At 38.7% G+C, this 21519-nt stretch overlaps 2 protein-coding genes across 5 annotated transcripts in view; one reads left to right on the top strand and one right to left on the bottom strand.

Annotated features, from left to right (window-relative positions):
- LOC106058914 (uncharacterized) overlaps positions 1-21519 on the bottom strand; it is a 99131-nt gene that overhangs the window by 11665 nt on the left and 65947 nt on the right. Inside the window, exon 1 of one of the 4 annotated variants that reach the window (XM_056030265.1) lies at positions 7884-7987. The exons of the other annotated variants lie outside the window; for them this stretch is intronic. The gene's annotated coding sequence lies outside the window, so the exon portion shown is untranslated. Of the gene's footprint in view, positions 1-7883; positions 7988-21519 lie in introns of those variants that run through there. 4 annotated transcript variants of the gene reach the window in all.
- LOC106055844 (trichohyalin-like) lies at positions 13965-18730 on the top strand. Its single transcript, XM_056030266.1, has 2 exons — positions 13965-18394; positions 18502-18730. Exon 1 carries the CDS (start codon positions 15413-15415, stop codon positions 16631-16633), a length of 1221 nt encoding a protein of 406 aa, XP_055886241.1. The 5' UTR covers positions 13965-15412; the 3' UTR covers positions 16634-18394; positions 18502-18730.

Genomic DNA, 21519 nt, shown 5'->3' with positions numbered 1-21519 from the left:
GGATACCCCCAACGCTTAAGGGGCTTCGCTCCTGAGTATTCCTCGAGGTGGTCTTAGTAGTGCCGCAAGGCATCGGGGATTTGAATTCAAACTACACCTGGCGCCACAAAACCGGAAGCTTCAGGCAGATGAAACTCGTCAACACAGTAAAGCAATTCTTCTAGGAGAGGGCCTCCAATTATCTAAGGCCGGCCCTGATAGAAGGAACCATAAAGAGAGAAAAATCGAAGAATGCATGGATGTCTGGATGGATTGAAAGCGTAAGTGGGTTGAAAGATCAAGGAATGAATAGACTGATAAATCACTTTCTAATCGTAGTGTCAGTATATCTAGAAAAGAGCTATGGATGGATGCATGGATGGGTGGATGGATGGATGGATTAATGGGATGGATGGATGGATTAATAGATGGATTGATTAGTGGATGTATGGATTAATGGATGGATGGGTGGGTGGATGGATGGGTGGGTGGGTGGATGGATGGATGGGTGGATGGATTAATGGATGGATAGATGGGTGGATGGATTAATGGATGGGTGGGTGAGTGGATGGGTGAGTGGATGGGTGGATGGGTTTCTGGATAAACGGATGGATGAATAAAAGGTATTATGCTACAACGCAACCAACCATGTTTTCATTCAATTGTGCCACCAAAGAATGGAATGGGTAGCCTGAATCAGCCAGGAAAACCAATGACGTAACAGAGTTTACTTCACTGATCAATATGCATGACCACATTAAATTGCATATGAAGTAATTATCTTCTTTTTTGAAGTTACTTCTGTAATTTATAAGATAAGAAGATAAGAATAATTAGATTCAGTTGACTTTCTTCTCTTATAACCAAATATTTTGTTATCTAGTGTCCAAGCCTCGACCATTTCTCGCTGACTCCATAAATGGATGCTTCCTAGTCTTCTTTCGTGTTTATACTTATGTTTCTCTGTCTCTTGAATATCCCGGGCATGCTAATCTGCCTCATAGTGGCGCCCAGGTGGAAACGATCGTAGGAGGAAACGATTAAGCTAAAGGGTAGGAAAACAAGACTCCCGTAGGGGTGCCTAAGGGGGTGCAAAAGTATCCTCATTGCACTGCGCGGAGTTGTAAAAAAGCTCCCACAATCTTGTCACAATCCAGGCGCTGTTCCTCAATAATAATGGCGTGTCCCGCACAGTTAGCCTGGTATAGAAAATAAAAATGGCGGGGGTCTTAGTATATCTATACGCGGCCTCCTGCCGCGAGTCTGACCCACCCGCCAGACAAAACAGTGTACAATGTTCTCATTCAGGCCGGTGAGAGGCAGCTCTTGTTCACTTTTGCTGGCCTAGAGTTCCAAGAGGCCAAGGCTCAACTTTGACAGTGTAAGAAGAAGAAGAACCAAATATTTTGTTCTCTAGTGTCCAAGCCTCGACCATTTCTTGCTGACTCCATAAATAGATGCTTCCTAGTCTTCACTCTCGTGTTATATACTTTTACTTATGTTTCCCTGTCTCTTGAATATCGACCTACATTCTCAAACATGGCGGCTCCCAAGCGGATATTCCGTTTGGACTAGTCCTTCTTTCTGCGCATGACAGGAGTGTCTAGTACATTACACTCACAGTAAACAGAGAACTAGAGCGAGCTCTGAAGAAGAATTAACTGTGAATTAACTGGACTTTTTAAAATTGATCTATTTTCTAGAGAATATCAATCTTTTGTTTCGTTTGTGACGTGTGTGCTTTTTGTATTTCTCTGTCTGACTTTTCATTTAATGTATGTGTGTGTTTGTAATGTGTGTGTGTTGATCTGTCTTTTAATTTAATGTGTGAGTGTTTGTAGTTTGTATAGATCTCTTTGTCTTTAAACCGAATGTATGTGTGTGTTTGTAATTTGTGTGTTGATCTGTCTATTAATTTAATGTGTGAGTGTTTGTAGTTTGTATAGGCTTATCGGTCTCTTTGTCTTTAAATCTAATGTGTGTGTGTGTGTGTGTGTGTGTGTGTGTTTGGTTTGTATGTCAGTCTGTTTGTCTCTTAATTTAATGTGTGAGTATGTTTGTAGTTTGTGTGTCGGCCTGTTTGTCCTTTTAATTTCGTGTGTCTTTGTAATTTGTCTATCGTTCTGTTTGTCAGTGTGGGTGTGTTTGTAGTTTATGTGTCTGTCTTTTGAGCAAGCGTGTGTTTGTTTTTAGGGCTTTGTGTCTGTCTATTGAGCAAGCGTGTGTTTGTTTGTAGGGATTTGTGTCTGTCTATTGAGCAAGCGTGTGTTTATTTTTAGGGCTTTGTGTCTGTCTCTTTGCCTTTAAATTTAGTGTGTGTTTGTGTATATTTGTAGTTTATGTGTCTGTCTATTGAGCAAGCGTGTGGTTGTTTGTAGGGTTTTGTGTCTGTCTATTGAGCAAGCGTGTGTTTGTTTGTAGGCTTTGTGTCTGTCTATTGAGCAAGCGTGTGTTTGTTTGTAGGGCTTTGTGTCTGTCTATTGAGCAAGCGTGTGTTTGTTTGTAGGGATTTGTGTCTGTCTATTTGCCTTTAAATTTAGTGTGTGTGTGTGTGTGTGTATTTGTAGTTTATGTGTCTGTCTATTGAGCAAGCGTGTGTTTGTTTGTAGGGCTTTGTGTAAGTCTATTGAGCAAGCGTGTGTTTGTTTGTAGGGCTTTGTGTCTGTCTATTGAGCAAGCGTGTTTTTGTTTGTAGGGCTTTGTGTCTGTCTATTGAGCAAGCGTGTGTTTGTTTGTAGGGCTTTGCGTCTGTCTATTGAGCAAGCGTGTGTTTGTTTGTAGGGCTTTGTGTAAGTCTATTGAGCAAGCGTGTGTTTGTTTGTAGTTTATGTGTCTGTCTATTGAGCAAGCGTGTGTTTGTTTGTAGGGCTTTGTGTCTGTCTATTGAGCAAGCGTGTGTTTGTTTGTAGGGCTTTGTGTCTGTCTATTGAGCAAGCGTGTGTTTGTTTGTAGGGCTTTGCGTCTGTTTATTGAGCAAGCGAATGTTTGTTTGTAGGGCTTTGTGTAAGTCTATTGAGCAAGCGTGTGTTTGTTTGTAGGGCTTTGTGTCTGTCTCTTTGCCTTTAAATTTAGTGTGTCTGTGTGTGTGTGTTTGTAGTTTATGTGCCAGTCTGTCTTCTACCTTAGTGTTCGTGTTATGTGTCTGTTGTGTGTCTGTTGTTGTGTGTCTGTTGTTATGTGTCTGTTGTTGTGTGTCTGTTGTTATGTGTCTGTTGTTATGTGTCTGTTGTTATGTGTCTGTTGTTGTGTGTCGCTCTGTTTTTCTTTTAATAAGTGTCTATCTTTAATTAAGTGTGTAGTGTAGCTGAGTTGATTTTCTGCGTGCGTCCAGCGTGTCAGAAGGTCATGTCCAGTGTGTGTGTGTGTGTGTATAGACTGCATCAGTGTTATGCCAGACGTGCTGGTTTCATTCACTGTTCATTGTAGTCTAATTTTGTCGAATAAAGCCATGTTATTGGTATACTAGTATTTGTTGTTTCATTACAAAGTGCCTGTCTGTAATTAAGTGTCTGTCTTTACTTTAGTGTCTGTCTTTACTTTAGTGTCAGCCCCCTGGAAGACAAAACTGGTCATAATCGGACCACGATGGACGAGCTAGATATCTTGCTCTTTAAACTATAACGACTCAATTCTATTTAGAAAAACTTTAAATGAACACTGTGTAGTATGAATTTTTGTTCAGGGCCGGATGTAAGGCTATGCAGACGGGGCTACACCCACACAAAAAATGAGCCTTCACAAAAGAGATGGTAAAAGTCACTCATGGTCTTACTCTACGCAAACCCCAAAAACGTACAAAATATACTTTTTTTTTATGTACAAAAATTTTATATAAAATATTTGTAACTTTTTTTTAAAGTAGTAAAAATTAGATGCAATTTACTCTGTTTTTTTTCCTTCTAAAATATGGCTTGCTATGAGATACATCAGTATGTTTATTGATAATTTTTTGTAAGTGGATTTTTATTGAAGCTTAACTCTTTTTCTCCGTAAAAAGTCTGCCCTGTGACTTCCGGTCCTGATATTGTTATTTAAACATTTATGTGCGTGTGTGTGTATGCATGTATGTAGTCTGTAGGTGTAGTGGCTGTGAATGGCCTGTAAATGCTTAGCCTTCAAGTATTACTTTATAGTTAGTGCAGGGCCGGCCTTAGACGAACAGAGGCCCTAGGCGGCTGCCTAGTTTGCCTATGCCTAAGGCTGGCTCTAAAAAAAATGTGTCAGTAAACAAACAACCAAAAGCTAAAATATTTTGGTATTTTTAAAACTTATAAAACGGTATAATTCGATAAAGGATTAACAAATAATCAAATTAATTAGCCGTAACTAATACATAAATTGTTTTATAGAGAGAAGGTAATAAGCTAAGGAGATAAGCCTTGTCTAGAATATGAGGACGTTTGCTAAACAAAATTTAAACTACCAATAGACTAAAAAACAATTGTGTCAATAGGGTCGGTGTCTCCCGGTGTGGACTGCACAATTTTTTTTGCAATAAGTTCTTGAATAGCGTCAATCTAGTCATGCGTGCTAATCGGTGACTTAAAATCGGTCGTTGGTTTTCCTGGCTGTTTCAGACAACCTATTCCATGTACTAATGGCACTAGAGAAGAAGGAGTACTTGTATGTATTTGTCCTAGAGAATGGAATAGAAATGTGACTTTATTTTGGTGTCTTTATGAGTATTTTATTGTTGTTTTGTTTGTATTTGTAAATTATGGTTAACTATTTTATGTATTTTTTTTACTTTACTTTTTATTTTTCTGTTCTGAAGCGTTCTGAAGATTTAGTGATTTTACTAATGGCGTTACGCTAATCAAATGTGATTATTCGTCTGTTATGAATCTCACGGCTCTATTTTGCGTCTGTTCTAGTTTCTTGATGTTTTTTTAAGTTTATGGGTCCCAAACGGAGGACGCATATTCAAAGGGAAATAAAGACTCAGACCTGTTTCTATAAATTTTTTCATAAAATTACCATTATTAACTTCAACACAGCACTAGGACTAACTCGACAACTTCCGGTGCGTCCTGTTTCAAGCAGACGTGACCGGCATTTGTGTCAAAGTTAACAGATAATCGAATACGTCAGTACCAAAAATGAATGTAGCCCCTCGTTAGAATCTTAAAATTCAGGTTGAGTCACATTTTATACCACTTCAGATGGCCCCCGGTGGGCCTTGACTTAATTCAGATAACATCAAATTTACATATCAGCATTGTAGACATATTTATTTTAAGAATGTACAGTTAAGCTCTTGTGTTTATTTGAGTAATGTCCCTTGTCTTAACCGAATTTTTAACCAAGATGGAGTTACAGTGAACATATTGTTACGATCTTCTCAATCAGGCCTTCTGCAAACATTACTAAAATACAAAACACAGCACATCTAACACAAGAACTTTAAGTAACAAAGTGGCGATTTAATTTAATAATACATCGACAGCCAATTCAACACAATTGGCTACATCAATTCAAATGCTTTCTTGAACTTAACAGAACTGCCTTACTTTACTTTACAAGTCTCTCTAGCTCGTACAGCTACATTTTCGAGGACTCACAAGGTACCACAAGTCCTTACTGCCTTGCTGTCCTGGACTCAACTGTCCTTTTTAAACACACTGTCTCTCGACCGTGAAGGCTCTTGATCACATGACCACAACACAGGTCATACTTGCGTGAACTAGCAGTACTGTCCCTTGTCTATCGACAGCCATTGACCCGTTGACCTGTGTGATTGGCCTGAGTCGTGTGTATCAGTAGGCCGCACACACATTAACCCTTTCAGTCCGCCATTAGAGTTACAACAATATTTAAAGGTTATAATCCAAAGCTTAAGTTTGTTACACATAATGCCATCATAAGTCAACAATTATAATATTCACTTGTATGCTGAACAGACCTCACAATTAAATATTTATAAAATACCGGTGTCCTATTTACTCTTATTATGTTCAGTAGGACAGCCAAATACACACACATACTATATAGAATTATAGATCCATTAACGATTTAAATCTTTTGTAATATCAATGTAAGGCTACAGAAACACTAATAAATATAAAATCATAATCAACAAATATTGACACTAAGGAAAAAAAGAAATACAATATATTTAATGTAAAGCTGTATTGTGAATACAGGTTGTCGACGTAACAGAGGTGCCCCACGGAAACGCTTTAAAGACCAGCTTGCCTTAGCCGACATAGAAGAGAGCACCTGGATGCATGCGGCTTCAGAACGAGATAGCTGGAGGTCACTCACGAAGGCCGCGGGATACCAATTTGAGAGCAAAAGAAAATCCGCTGCCGAGGACAAACGCAGACGGCGAAAAATAAATCTTAATCGACCACCGGCGGACAATGGTTATGCTTGCCCTGGATGTGGCAAAATATGTAGGTCACAGCTGGGACCGCGAAACCACGGGGAATACTGCATTCCTGATTAATCTTCGCACTCAAAGACAAGCCTTATTATTATTATTATTAATAATGTGAATTACTGAATCAATGTTTAGAAGCTCATTAAAAGAGAGAGAGAAAAAAAGTGTAAAAGTTTCTTCAGTTCAGTTGTTTTATATTTCCCCGGCAAGAGATTCAGTTTGTGCCTAGATAAATGACAGGAAAGATAAGCAATCTATCGAAGCACAATCATAAATATAAAATCACCATCAACAAAATATTGGCACTAAAGAAAAACAGATATCACACCAGGACCTTTCTGGTTCGATCTCTTTCTGGAGGAGGTAATATCTGGGGAAAAGGTATATATGTTGCCTTTAGGCGCCCAGTAAACACACGTCAGGCAAATTCAATCAAACCTCCCCAGTCTACATTTGGACTTGAACCCGCGGTTTACGCCACTAAGACACACGCCCTTACTGCTAACTTATTATTACTACCTTTATTTTAGCATTTTTTTTCGAAGAATCTAGATCTAGACATTTTCCTTAGCTGTAGTGTTAATCCTCTAAATAAACACTGATACTAGCTATACTGTTAATCCCATAAATAAACACTGATACTAGCTGTACTGTTAATCCCATAAATAAACACTGATACTAGCTGTACTGTTAATCCCATAAATAAACACTGATACTAGCTGTATGTTAATCCCATAAATAAACACTGATACTAGCTGTACTGTTAATCCCATAAATAAACACTGATACTAGCTGTACTGTTAATCCCATAAATAAACACTGATACTAGCTGTACTGTTAATCCCATAAATAAACACTGATACTAGCTGTACTGTTAATCCCATAAATAAACACTGATACTAGCTGTACTGTTAATCCCATAAATAAACACTGATACTAGCTGTACTGTTAATCCCATAAATAAACACTGATGCTATCTGTACTGTTAATCCTCTAAATAAACACTGATACTAGCTGTAGTGTTAATTCTCTAGGTAAACACTGATACTAGCTGTACTGTTCACCCTATAAATAAATACTGATACTAGCTGTACTGTTAACCCTCTAAATAAACACAGATACTAGCTGAACTGTTAACCTTCTAAAAAATAAACACTGATGCTAGCTATAATGCCCTTTAGTCAAGGCCGACCCTTACTATTGCGGGGCCCTATGCGAAACGGATTGCGCGGGGCCTAGTCTGGCCAGGGATAAGGATAATAAGTAAAAATTTTTTATTAGACAATTTGTCTTTGCATTACACTTTTATTAAATGAAAGTTGACAATGCCTTTTTTATTATCGAGTAGTATTGGCGTTTTCCATTTTGAATGAAACCCCAAAGTGACAATTTGTATATTTTTCAGTAAATTTACAGGGCTTTTCGTATATTTTGCAATGTCAGGATATTTCCAGGAGCTCCTGGAAAATCGCGAGAACCCTGTTATAAGGTATAATTGTTTAATTTAACAATTTGCACTTACAATTAGCGCGGGGCCTTTGACAGTGCAGGGCCCACTACGGCCGCATAACTTGCAGTGGCATAGTCCGGCCCTGCCTTTAATAAACACTGATACAAATTGGTTTTGAAATTCTTTATTCTTGAAAAAAATCTTCACATGTCATTCCAGTCGGATGAAGAAATTAGACAACATAATGACGCTGAAAATAAATAAAGCAAGGCAATACATTTAAAGATGACAGTAAAATGACAAGCATTTATTGATTCGTTGCTAAAACTGCGCGAGCGACCTCCGATTCAAGTTTTTATTATTATTTAAATTCTGGGTGGCCGAAATCAACAATGATTATCTGATGGGTTATATGAAAAAACATCCGTCAGGACAAAAAACAACAAAACAAAACTTTATTTAAAAGGAAGTCTTCCGCTTCTCCACAATAAGTCTTCGTACTTTTAAATAGATCGAACTTTAAAGTCATGAAACAAATTAAAATGTGACTTCAGAACCAAAATTAACGTTCGTCAGTAAGACGAAAGTATCATGTAGCTATTACAACGACCAACCACCTTTACTTTCCCCAACCAATGTCAGGGACACATTAGAGTTGGGTGGACTCAGAAAAGTCCTAATGACTCGAAATCATTGCCGTCACCATCTGATCCTTTGTTTCAGAAGCCAAACACCTACCACTCGGCTTCATCATCACCTTATTTTGGTTTTTGTTGCTTTATCCACAAAGAGGTTTGTTTGGGGCCAAAAGCCATTGTAAAAACACATTGAAGAGACTTTAATCAGAGACATTTTGATGAGACGTGAAGAGCCGAATCTACTTAGATAATAATTGAAGTAGTTTTTCAGTATACGTTCCCTTTTGAGATACAATACTTCAAGAAATAACAGGTATTTTGTTGTTGTAGTTTTTGAAGTTACTTATTCTAAAACTTTGGTTGTTGTTTGCGAACTGTGTCTGGGGTGGTGGCTGCCTCGTCGTCGGGTCTGCCCCTGACTGTCAATGGTTATATAGATATAGATATTAGTAAATCTTCTTTCACATTTGTCTAACGCAGGGGTGGGCAAATTACGGCACGCGGGCCACATGCGGCCCGCCGGAGTGTTTTGTGCGGCCCGCGGACACCTACAGAAATCCGGTTTGCCCACAGTGTATACATATAAAAATGTAAATATATTAAAATAATACCTTTAAAAATTATTGAAACTGTCTCGTTATAAAAAAAATTCAAGTAATAGAAGATAATGCTAAACTTAAATATATTCAGTCAACGACATAATCTCAGGCCAGTATTTATTCAAAGCTTTGAAGAACTGTGTTGAGTGTTGGGTATGCTAGGAAGAAAATGGCAAGTGTAACAACTGATGGAGCTCGATCTTTGACTGAGATAAACAGTTTGTTTGTTTGTTTGTTATTTTAGGAATATCCCAACCATAAACTCTAAACAAGAAAGTTAGCACAAAGTTGCACAAAATATCAATGATTTATAGAGTGATGCTAATTAGTGATGGCAGTTAACTCATTCAGGCATGAAAGAGAAGTTCCAGTCAGAACTTCGGCAGGAGTTTCATGGGTGCTAGAAGCTGTATTTCAGAAGCTTTTTCTATTCCTTTTATCAGATCAGTGTCTAAGTCCAGGTTGCTGGCGATAGTTGATCCCGAATAGATGTGTTCCTGAACCACTAAAAGGATGTGATTTCCAATATGTAAAGCGGGTATTTCTTCGACGTCTTGTGCCAGGATTTTGGTCTTGGAGAGGCTTATTGTAAGGCCAAACTCTTGACAAGCGGCTGCGAATGAGATATGAGTGCAGCATCGTCGGCGAACAGCAGTTCTCTAATCAAGATTCGTCCTCTCTTCGTTTTGGCTTTAAGACGTGTCAGGTTAAAAAGCCTTCCATCGGATTTACTTTGGATATATATACTCCATCTTCCAGGGATTCAAAAGCGCTGGTGAGCCAGAACACATCCTAGTTTTACTCCGCTCTTGATGGAGAATGGCCTAGAGGCAGAACTGTCAAAATGTGCAGTGCCCTGCATATCTTCATGAGTAGCTGACACTAGTTTCCGTAGCTTGTTTGAACAGCCGATTCTCTCTAATACGGCAAACAAGCCGGTTCTGCTGACAAGGTGAAACGCCTTGGTCAAGTCAATAAAAGATATAAGGAGGAACACTGCTTTTGTTCTCTGCTTTACTCATGTAGCTGCCGCAGAGAGAGAAAATCATATCTGTTGTGGATCTACCGGCCCTAAAGCCATACTGTGATTCTGGGTAAAGTCGTTCTGCCAAGATCTGCAGCCGCTTCAGTATTACTCTGGCATAAGCCTTCCCAACTATGTTACGAAGTGAAATGCCTCTATAACTGTTACAATCGGAGCGGTCGCCTTTATTTTTGTAAAATTTTTACTGTGTTTGAATCTTTCAAATTCCTGGGGGACCATTCATGGCGAAGCCAAAACCAGTGACTCATCTGGACGCATCCATTGTCTTTTGAGACAGAAGGGGCCATATTTTATTTACAGATAAGGTTAAGCCTAGTGCAAGCTTTTTAAACTGACACGTGTATTAAGCAGCCATTGCTGTTTGACACATCTCTTTATTTAATCGATGCTCTCTCTCTCTCTCCCCTCTCTCTCTCCCTTCTCTCTCCCCCTTCCGCTATTCACTTAAAAACCTCACACTGTAAACCTTCGTTTCACCCCCCCCCCCTCAAATCAAGGGCGATTTCCCAGAATCCATAGAATAGAAATGTGATTTCCTGTTATTGATGCCTTCCCGACAAAAAGGTTCTAGAATCTAGACGTTATACAAAGAAATAATTTGATCACCACAACTTTTGCTACTTTCACCTAAAAAAAGAGGACTATTGTCGCAGACGTGAACAGGAATACACCAAAGGTCAAAGGTCGTCTAACAATTATTCTCTCTCCCGAATGGGACGGTTTATAATCACATTATGAAAGAGTAAACATAAAAATTTCTGGGAGTACTTTCGTGCTATGTATACAGTTGACCTCATACCCAACAAAAATTACATCTGACAAGAATACACACATCTAGTATCTGAAATTAGAGAATAGTAATTTTCTATCTTGGTAGTCACGTTTTAATCTTATAATGACAACCAGTAAATCACACCACGTTCATGCAGGCTCTTTCGCTAACTACTTTATTTATTTATTTTTTTAAAATCATAGAACCTAATGGTTTATAGTCGTTATTCATACAGGGCCGGTCTTAAATGGTTGGAGGCTCTAGGCCAGCGGTTCTTAACCTTTTAATCTCGGCGACCCCTTTTTACAATCCCCATTCTGCCGCTACCCCCCCCCCCCACACACACACAACAATAGAAGAATAGACAATAACAATCCATATTTTCGATGGTCTTAGGCGACCCCTGGTAAATCGTCAAACGACCCCCAAGGGGGTCGCGACCCACAGGTTGAGAAATCCTGCTCTAGGAGGAGTGAATTGTTGGATGGCCCCAAATGAAATTAAGGAAAAAATAAATACAAAGAAACAACTAAAAAGTAAAATTACCCAATTTATTAAAAGCAAGGTCACTAAAACAGTTTGTGTGGAATCACAAACTCAAAATAGGCCCCCGAAGTGGCCCAACCAGGCAGGCAAAAAGGCAGGTTTCAATATTTTCAGAAAGAACATCAGAATGAAATTCAAAGACAAATCACAGAGAGGAATGGAGAAAGAAGGTTGACAGATCATGTGTGGTGCCCCAGCGGTCCAGCAGACCAAGGGATAGGTGAAAGTAAATATGAAGGTAGATGTAAACCTGACCTAACTGATGTCTTATAATGAGTAACTAATTGATCTAATTGTTTTGTAAAGGGTCAATCTCTTATTCCTCAAGAAAAAAAAACATTTCCGTAAAAAGAAAAAAATATACAAGTATGGTATTGTCGAGGGTGTGTATTGCTGTTTGCGTATGATAAACTACTTATTAATTGTTATTTTAAATTATGTTCAACTTATACGGATACTAAATAGACAATAGAAGGAACTGGTGTAACGGAGTAAAATGTACAAGGGTAAAAACCCTAAGCAATGGAGACAAAGTGAAAAAAAAAATAGACTAAGTGTTTTAACTCTTTCTCTCCGTAATTATTTACCACATTCTAGTGGAATCAACGTTGGTATCGTCAGCTAGGAGAGAAAGAGTTAAAAAGTTTAAATATTTAATGTACTACTTTCACTTTTGGATTGTTTACTATTCAATTATCTATTTTTAACATTTTCACTAGTATATATATTCTAAGTACTTTATATTTTAAACAAAAATTCAATTAGTGCAAAGAACCATAAACCCCATAAACAGCTATGACGACCTTAATGTAATTAGATCCATGTCCGTGTTTGATCACACTGTAATTTATTTTATTTCAAGTTGTAACTGTTTAATTTGTACTTTGTTACTAATTTAAAAAAAAAGCATCTAAAAATGTAAAAAAAAAATAAATCTATATTATAAAGTAGAATGTGAGGGGTATGTATGTATGTTACTTATAGACATCAAAACCGCTTGACCAATCTTGATAAAACTAGGCAGGAATGTTCCTTGGGTACCAACTTAGACCGTAGTGTATGTATTGTAGCCCTAAAACAAATGTAAGACCCTCAAAAAAAATAAAGTTGTCCGACTCTATTACAGTTATAGTATTTTATGGATCTAGGCCATGTCTACAATGTTGACATAAGAAAAGATAGAAAGGATTTAGACCTAGATCTAATTTTAAGAAATACACTTTGCGCATATAGTTTTTTACTTTGACACGTGAAAATACAAAAGAAGATTCATTGATTTCATTATGTAATAAAATTAACCTTCAATTTTGTGTTTCAAAAGCATTTTTTACATAAATTAGTTCCTGATATCTGTGACTACAGATTTCCTGACGAACATTCTTTCATTAGACAATACCGTAATGAATCGCGTACTAAATATTAATTCGTTTAATTGTTTACTTTATAATCCCATCCCTAGATATAAAACTCTAATTCAACTCTAAGATGATAAAACTTCTCTTCGCACAGATAGTTTTATACTTTAACACATAAACATATTAATTAAAGTCCATTCATTTCATATTTTGATCAAATAAACATTCAAATTTGGTTTTCTAAAGCTACATTCGTTTACGAAAGCTGCGAAGCCGAGTTAAAGGCCTAGATCTATATTCATTCATGAATCGCGTACTAAAAATTATTTCGTTTAATTGTTACTTTATAATCCCATCCCTAGATCTAAAACTCTAATTCAACACTAAGATGATAAAACTTCTCTTCGCACAGATAGTTTTATACTTTGACACATAAACATATTATTAAAGTCCATTCATTTCATATTTTGATCAAATAAACATTGAATTTGGTTTTCTAAAGCTACATTTGATTACGAAAGCTGCGAACCCGAGTTGATATAGGCCTAGATCTATATTCATTCATGAATCGCGTACTAAATATTATTTCGTTTAATTGTTCACTTTGTATTCCCATTCATTTAACAAAGCTATCGCTCTTTTCGTTTTTAATAGATAAGAATGTATCGACTTCGGGTAACCGATTTTCGCAAAACTAATTTTATTGTCGTAGCGAAAGAGAAATAGCGTGAAAGTATCATTAGCTACGTTTAACATACATCTAAATCCAATCCACTAGATTATTCAACAGCATTTTTTACATAAATTAGTTCCTGATATCTGTTTGACTACAGATTTCCTGGCAAACATTCTTTCATTAGACATTACCAAATGGTTACACATTAACACATATCTCTACTGAGTCTATTCCTAGGCCTAGGTCTAAAACTCTTATTGAACTCTAAGATGATAAAACTTCTTTTCGCAAAGATAGTTTTATGCTTTAACACATAAACATACTAATTATTGTCCATTCATTTCATATTTTAATCAAATTAACATTCAAATTTGTTTTTCTAAAGCATTTTTAATACATTCGTTAGCTGTTCGCTAAAGCTGCGTAGCCGTGTTGAGATAGGCCTATATTCATTCATGAAAAAAAGTTCACGCATGCGGAGCACAGAATGAACTCTATAAAAGCCAATTTTTAACTCTAGATGTCGTGCGCATCTGGTAGGGTATTTTCGTTTGAGCACCATAAGGTCTTATTAGTTCTGTTTCTAAGGATGCGCTATATTGGTGTCATTGTTCTCTTGTTGTGCCTTGAGATGAGTCTCTTTGTGTTCTCTTGTTGTGCCTTGAGATGAGTCTCTTTGTGTTCTCTTGGTGTGCCTTGAGATTGAGTTATCTGTGTGGTGTTATTCCCCAGTATTGGGTAAGTTAGTTTATTTTACTATCTTCTACATGTCCTAGCTTTACAATCGTTTCTTTAATAATCGTGAGAATGGCGGTATCAAAGGAGTGTGTATTTTTCTTATGTAGGGACGCAGGCTTGGACTCTGCTGGAGTCAAGTCTGAGTTGTAGGCTTGGTAGTTGACTATTGCCCGTGGCGTTGGGTTGGCATTGTGAGGCCTGATTGACTATGGCACTGAGATTAAGGTGTGCTATAGCCCTTTGAATGTAATCTGTAATTGCCATTGATAGTTATTCATAATGTATGCCTCATAATATCATATATATCATTAACTCATTAAACCTTTGTTGTTATATGCAATATTGTTATTCACTAGTATACGTTAATATTTGGTTTATTCGTTCCTAGATATTTATTGCATAAATTGATTACTAGACTGTTAGGGGTGCCCAGGCAGACGAGCCAAGGCTAAATTATAACCCCGGCATAAAGCTAATAAACACTGCTCAGGTGGGGAGCCCGGCGGAGTACATCATACCCTAGATGAGCGCGAGGACAAAACCCACCTGACAGAAATGGGGGCTCTGGGAAACAATATGTAAATGTCAAATTTGTGACCTCTGTGTCCTTTATTTGACCGCTAGGGCCAGTATAAAATGCAGATACATAATGGATATGTTTTGTATATTTTAAAGTGATCAGTAAATACATTTATGATGTTAAAGCGGTCTGCTGTTGTGCAGCACTAAATAGATTAGACGGGCATCCCTTGTATTTTGTCTAATGGGATTAGTTCACAATATGTATCGAGAAACTTAGAGTGTATATTTACTATTTGAAACTATTGTAACCTGTTCTTTTATTTATTGTCACCAACGCCTGAATCCTCTGACTCTGAGCGCAACGTGTGAGTGGATCGAGTGCCTGTCGACGGGATCGACCTGAAACTGTGTGTCTTGCTGGCTGGTGTACCGGAACCGTCCTGAAGTTAGAACCGTTGGTCTGCTCCAGTGGCTTTGGTTGTCTGTGGTTTTTCTCTTCTGCGGAGCCTGGAGTGAGGCGATTTTCTTCCGACGCGGGATACTGAGCAGATAAGTCCTTGGCCCTGTTTTTGTCGATGCGCCCGTGATTTCAGTTAGCCCGTTGTAATTAAGAAATAATATATATATATTTTTCCTTTTTATCTCTATGATCTAACTTTGGTTTTTGTTAGCGATAGTTAGACTGTAAGTATTATTTAATAGTCTGTGTGATGGAGACGAGGTTGACTCTAACCGCCCAGTTCATCAGTGACGGCCGTGCTCTCGGGTATGATGGTGAGAGGTTGGAGAGGTATGTGACAGAGCAGAAGGCTGACTACGAGAGAGCCAAGAAGGAGGAGTTTGAACGAGAGACGGCTAGGCTTGAGCGAGAGGAGAGATTGAAGAAAGAGGCGAAGGCTGAGGAAGAGAGGTTGAGAAAAGAGGCGAAGGCAGAGGAAGAGAGGTTGAGAAAAGAGGCGAAGGCAGAGGAAGAGAGGTTGAGAAGAGAGGCGAAGGCGGATGAAGTCGCTAGACATGAACGGGAGGAGAAGGCCAGGCGTGAGGAACACGAGAGGTGGAAGGAGAGAGATGCTAGAGAGGAGCTCAAGAGAAAAGATGAACTGGAGTTGGCACGGCTTAAAGAGAAGTCGGCGCCAGAGGCAGGTGCAGTGGTAGGTCAGGCAGTTGAGGTGCGACAAAAGAGTGTCTTGGACAGGCTAGACAAGAACTTCCAAGGCATGAAGGAAGAGGACGATCTTCTGGCGTACCTGACGCACTTTGAGGCCGTGGCAGCAAGGTGTAAGATTGAGAGTAAAGAGTGGGCCTTACTGTTATCCTACAAACTGACGACACCTCTCAAAAACTTTATGTTGAGGGACAGTCTGTTCCTTAACGACAAGTATGAGGATGTCAAAACGGCACTTCTCCGCCACGCAGACATCAATGCGGAGACATGCCGCAAAAGGTTCCACCGGGTCAAACCACGGCAGAATGACTTCCGTGGGTATGTGACTGAGCGGAGGACCGCGCTGGACAACTGGTGCAAAATGGCCGAGGTAGGAAAGACAGTAGATGAGATAAAAGATCTTTTGATTAAAGACGGGATACTTGAAAGTGTATCAAGTGAGGTGTACAGGCAGCTTGTCTTAAACAAACAGAGTACGGTAGAGAACATGCTGGAGGTAATCGAAGGTTTTAAGGTGGCTGATTCGAATGTTTCAATTAGTAAAGAAGAAACTGTGTATGTGGCAGCAGCATGTTGTGAGCCTGTGATAAAGCAGAGTCCAGTGGTTAAAAGAAAGGTAATTGTTTGTTTTCGGTGTGGTGAGCAAGGTCATAAATCAGCTGAGTGCCCTAATGAATTTGTTGCCCAAAATAATGAGACAGATGTTGAGGATGTAGATCCCAATGATATTGTCAATGACCAAGACCAGCGATCTAGACATAGATGACTAGAGGGTCGTCGCGATTCGGAAGGTCGCCGTAGGTATAAGTTAATGCCGGATCGTTATACAGTTACTATTAGGAATTTGCCATTCAATGTTAACTGGCAAAAGCTTAAGGATAGGTTTAGGGAGTTTGGTTTGTTTGGGTTTGTGGAGGTTTTAGAGGCAAACGGGAAGTCCATGGGTGTTGGACATGTAAGGTTTAAGAACTTAGCAGACGTTGCTAAGGCCGTTAGATATTTGGACAGGTCGAAATTTGGTAGTAGAAGTATTGTGGTAGTCCCTCATCGCGTGAGCTCGAGAGGTTGACGTGATGATTAAGTTAGTAATTTGGTCGCATCGGTAAATTTTGCGGGCGTGGTTTGATAGGCTAGCACACACATGAAAGTATTGCGTTACTAGTTGGTTGAGTAATTGGTAGGAGAGTAAAATGTAAATGATGAAGTTCATGTAATAGAGCATATACCATCGTAAAAGTACAATCTTATCCTATTTGAATTTAGCAATTGGATCTGGGTTACGAATCTAGTTGCATTTTCTGTCGTATAGGATGAAGATCATTAATGACATGCTTAATTGTACCGCGGGTGGTATAATAGTAGCATTATCTTGTTCAACTGTTTTTCTTAAAGATATCTAAGTTAAAGGAAGGTTTAAGGCTTAAAGTGGTCTGGAGGGTTGTAAAAATTAATACCTGTAATTATTAATCATACCTATTAATCGCGTTGGCGGGTTTGTACAGTAGGTACGCCTGGGTACGCGGAGTTGTTTCCTTTTACCAATTTACTATGTCGGAGTTGGTCTGTTAAGGTGCACTGGAATCATGAGTGCGCGGAGGCTTTGAGCAGGGTGCAGGCGTATCTGTGTAGGTACCCCATTCTTCGTTTGCCTGATCCTTCATTGCCATTTTTTCTTCAGACCGATGCTTCGGACAAAGGAATCTCCGGTATACTGAGTCAGTGCGTGAAAGGTGTTCTGCATCCCGTCAAGTATGCGAGTCGCAAGTTGTTGCCTCGGGAGCAGAGGTATTCCATCATCGAGAGAGAAGGCTTGGCTATTGTATTTGCCATTAGAAAACTGGACAGATACCTTAGGGGAACGACGTTTCACCTTCAGACAGACCACAAGGCCTTGGCTTACCTCCGGAGCACGAACTTTACGAACCACCGTGTTACGAGGTGGGCGCTGATGCTCCAGGACTACAATTTCGACGTGTGTCACATAAAAGGAGAGGACAATATACTTGCAGACTTGTGCTCAAGACTGGTGTGATTCGCACAAAAAGACTATTTTATTATAGCTATTGATTGATATATATGAATATGTATGTAATATGTATTGCTTGTTTTATTATGCAATGTAATGTTATAATGTTTTATGATGGATGTTGTTCTTTGCGACATCATCTCTGTGAATAATTCTGTGATTCTTCGGCTTCAATGTTGGGCAATGTGTCCTAATTTCTTTTGCTGTCTCTATACTTCAGTTTTCAATTTTTTTTTGAAGACTGGACTTGTTTTCGCAAGATCCAGTTAGAGGGAGAGGGGGGATGTCGTGCGCATCTGGTAGGGTATTTTCGTTTGAGCACCATAAGGTCTTATTAGTTCTGTTTCTAAGGATGCGCTATATTGGTGTCATTGTTCTCTTGTTGTGCCTTGAGATGAGTCTCTTTGTGTTCTCTTGTTGTGCCTTGAGATGAGTCTCTTTGTGTTCTCTTGGTGTGCCTTGAGATTGAGTTATCTGTGTGGTGTTATTCCCCAGTATTGGGTAAGTTAGTTTATTTTACTATCTTCTACATGTCCTAGCTTTACAATCGTTTCTTTAATAATCGTGAGAATGGCGGTATCAAAGGAGTGTGTATTTTTCTTATCTAGGGACGCAGGCTTGGGACTCTGCTGGAGTCAAGTCTGAGTTGTAGGCTTGGTAGTTGACTATTGCCCGTGGCGTTGGGTTGGCGTTGTGAGGCCTGATTGACTATGGCACTGAGATTAAGGTGTGCTATAGCCCTTTGAATGTAATCTGTAATTGCCATTGATAGTTATTCATAATGTATGCCTCATAATATCATATATATCATTAACTCATTAAACCTTTGTTGTTATATGCAATATTGTTATTCACTAGTATACGTTAATATTTGGTTTATTCGTTCCTAGATATTTATTGCATAAATTGATTACTAGACTGTTAGGGGTGCCCAGGCAGACGAGCCAAGGCTAAATTATAACCCCGGCATAAAGCTAATAAACACTGCTCAGGTGGGGAGCCCGGCGGAGTACATCATACCCTAGATGAGCGCGAGGACAAAACCCACCTGACATCTACCTCAAGATCTACTTTATACACATGAACATACAAAATTTAGTCTATTCATCTCAAATTTTAATAAAATATATGTAGGCCTACAAGCAAATGTTTTAATTTGAAAAAAAATGGATTCAAGCCTATTAGCTATTTTGATTTGATAGCTTCATTCACACTATTTTTACATTGACACATTCGCTTTACTTATTACATTATTATTTCGTTTAATTGTTTACAAAACACTCTCAGTGACTATATCGACAGTAATGCGCAAATAAAGACCCGCGGGTCGCGGGTAACATATGTCTAGTATAAAAATAAATAGAGAGGCCAATAGCCCCCCAAAAAGAGGCAATGCCCAAAAAAAGAGGCAAAGAAAAGAGGCAAAAGCCCAAGGATTCCTAGGATGTAAATAGCTCGACAACTAACGTCAAAAGCTAAAAAACTGAGGTTTCCTATTTAAAAAAAAAAGTTTTTTGTTTTTTTTTAAATACGGAAATGTTTTTTTCTTGAGGAATAAGAGATTGGCCCATTACAAAACAATTAGATCAATTAGATATTCATTATAAGACATCGTTAGGCCAGGTTCACATCTAACTTCACATTCACTTTCACCTATCCCTTGGTCTGCTGGACCGCTGGGGCACCACACAAGATCTGTCAACCTTCTTTCTCCATTTTTCTTGGTCATTTGCCTTTGATAGAATTTCATTCTGATGTTCTTTCTGAAAATATTGAAACCTGCCTTTTTACCTGCCTGGGTGGACCATTTCGGAGGGGGGGGGCGATCTCTCTTTGTAACCTTGTGTTTTTGTATTTATAACTTACGGCTCTGGATTTTTTTCCCCCTGGAGTGTATCTAAGTTATAGAGTGATTGACCCATAAGGGTAAAAATGTGAAAGTGAATTTTACATTTACGATAAAACCTCAATACTCTTTCTTGGGGCAGATTATTTGAATAGATTCAAACATATTGTTGTAACTCTAAGTTAGGCATTCAACTCAACACAGTTTCAACAGGAAATAAATAGTTGTGTTTATTCACTAGGGTAAACACATAACATCCTTTAGCTTCCTCAGAGTCTTACTACTAAGTATACCAGTCCTTTGCTACTTAACCCGAATGTGGACCAACGACAGCCTTCCCCGCTTCGCTCCAGGTCCCTACTACAACCTTCAGGCAGCACAAAAGCTGGCCTCTTAGTTTCCCAAACATTCAGACTCTTCACAATCCTTGATGCACTCCATTCTAATGTCTTCCTGTTTACGTTCAACAGTGCGCTCGTGCGCACCTCAAGCACTGGTGCAAGGCAGGGTTACAACAATATTAATAACGGCTATAGTTGAACAACGAATAAAAGAGATTTATAAGTAAACAGCGCTAGCTAATATACTTGATTTCAAAAGTTAAAATCAGCAAACAAAAAAAAATACTTAGGAAAACAAAACGGAAATTATATTAGGGGAAGAACTGCACATTTACATCTTTATGTATCAATACTGTAAGAGTTATTTCCCTTTTCATAAACAAATCTACCACTAATTGATTAATTTATTGTTAAATTTTTTTTTTAATTGATTCGTATTTTGTGCAAAGTTTCGACACGATCCGAGAGTAGGGAGTGGGAGAAATAAGGTGCTCAACATTTGTACCAGACAGACAGACAGACAGACATAAGCTTTATAAAAAATACTGAAGTCTGTAAACCGTATTTTTTGACCGACTGAGCTTAAGTCTTATTCATGTGAAAACAACTTTGACTAAAAAAGGTGAATGGTCTAATTAACATTCACTATGTAAAAAAATTGTGAGATTCCCTGAGTCGTCCATCTTGTGACCTAGTTTCTGGAGCGCCCGTCACGTAAACTGATCCCAAGCCTGGGACACACGGACAGCCTCAGATTGCAGGCAACTGTAATTCTATTTGTTTTAGTGTCATTTCAATCTTGTTGATTACTTGAAAACCTCAGGGAGAGTGTGCAAATAGACTAAGAAGGGGGGGGGCGGTATTGCAAAAAAAAAAAAAACAACAACCCCCCCCCCTCTTTTGTAATGTCTATTGTGTTTGGGTTTTCATTAGAATGTAAATTTTACATCAATTCAGCTATAACAATGGAGTCAAACCTGTTTCAGGTTTGGAGGGGGGGGGGCATGTACTTTGTGAAACACGCCTTACCAATATCTGCGGCTTAAGTGAACTTGAGGCGCCGGATGTGACACGCTGGACGTAGTTTGAGCAACACTTCATCCGCCCCCCCCCTCAAAAAAAAAAGGTATTAAAAAAAAAACTATTCAAAGAGGCGTGGGGAATGGGGTGGCTGAGCGGTAAAGCGCTGAACTTCCTAACCGAAGCGTCTCGAGTTTGAATCACGATTTAGAGTGGGTTTTCGAACCCAAGATTTTGATGACGCTCCAGAGTGACATCACTTTTTCCGCCCCCCCCCCCTCAAAAAAAAAAGGTATTAAAAAAAAACTATTCAAAGAGGCGTGGGGAATGGGGTGGCTGAGCGGTAAAGCGCTGAACTTCCTAACCGAAGCGTCTCGAGTTTGAATCACGATTTAGAGTGGGTTTTCGAACCCAAGATT

The sequence above is a fragment of the Biomphalaria glabrata genome, chromosome 5 (assembly GCF_947242115.1).
Source record: "Biomphalaria glabrata chromosome 5, xgBioGlab47.1, whole genome shotgun sequence".
Lineage (NCBI taxonomy): Eukaryota > Metazoa > Mollusca > Gastropoda > Planorbidae > Biomphalaria > Biomphalaria glabrata.
The sequence above is the reverse complement of the archived record's forward strand: the minus strand, read 5'-3'. Positions and strand labels throughout refer to the sequence as shown.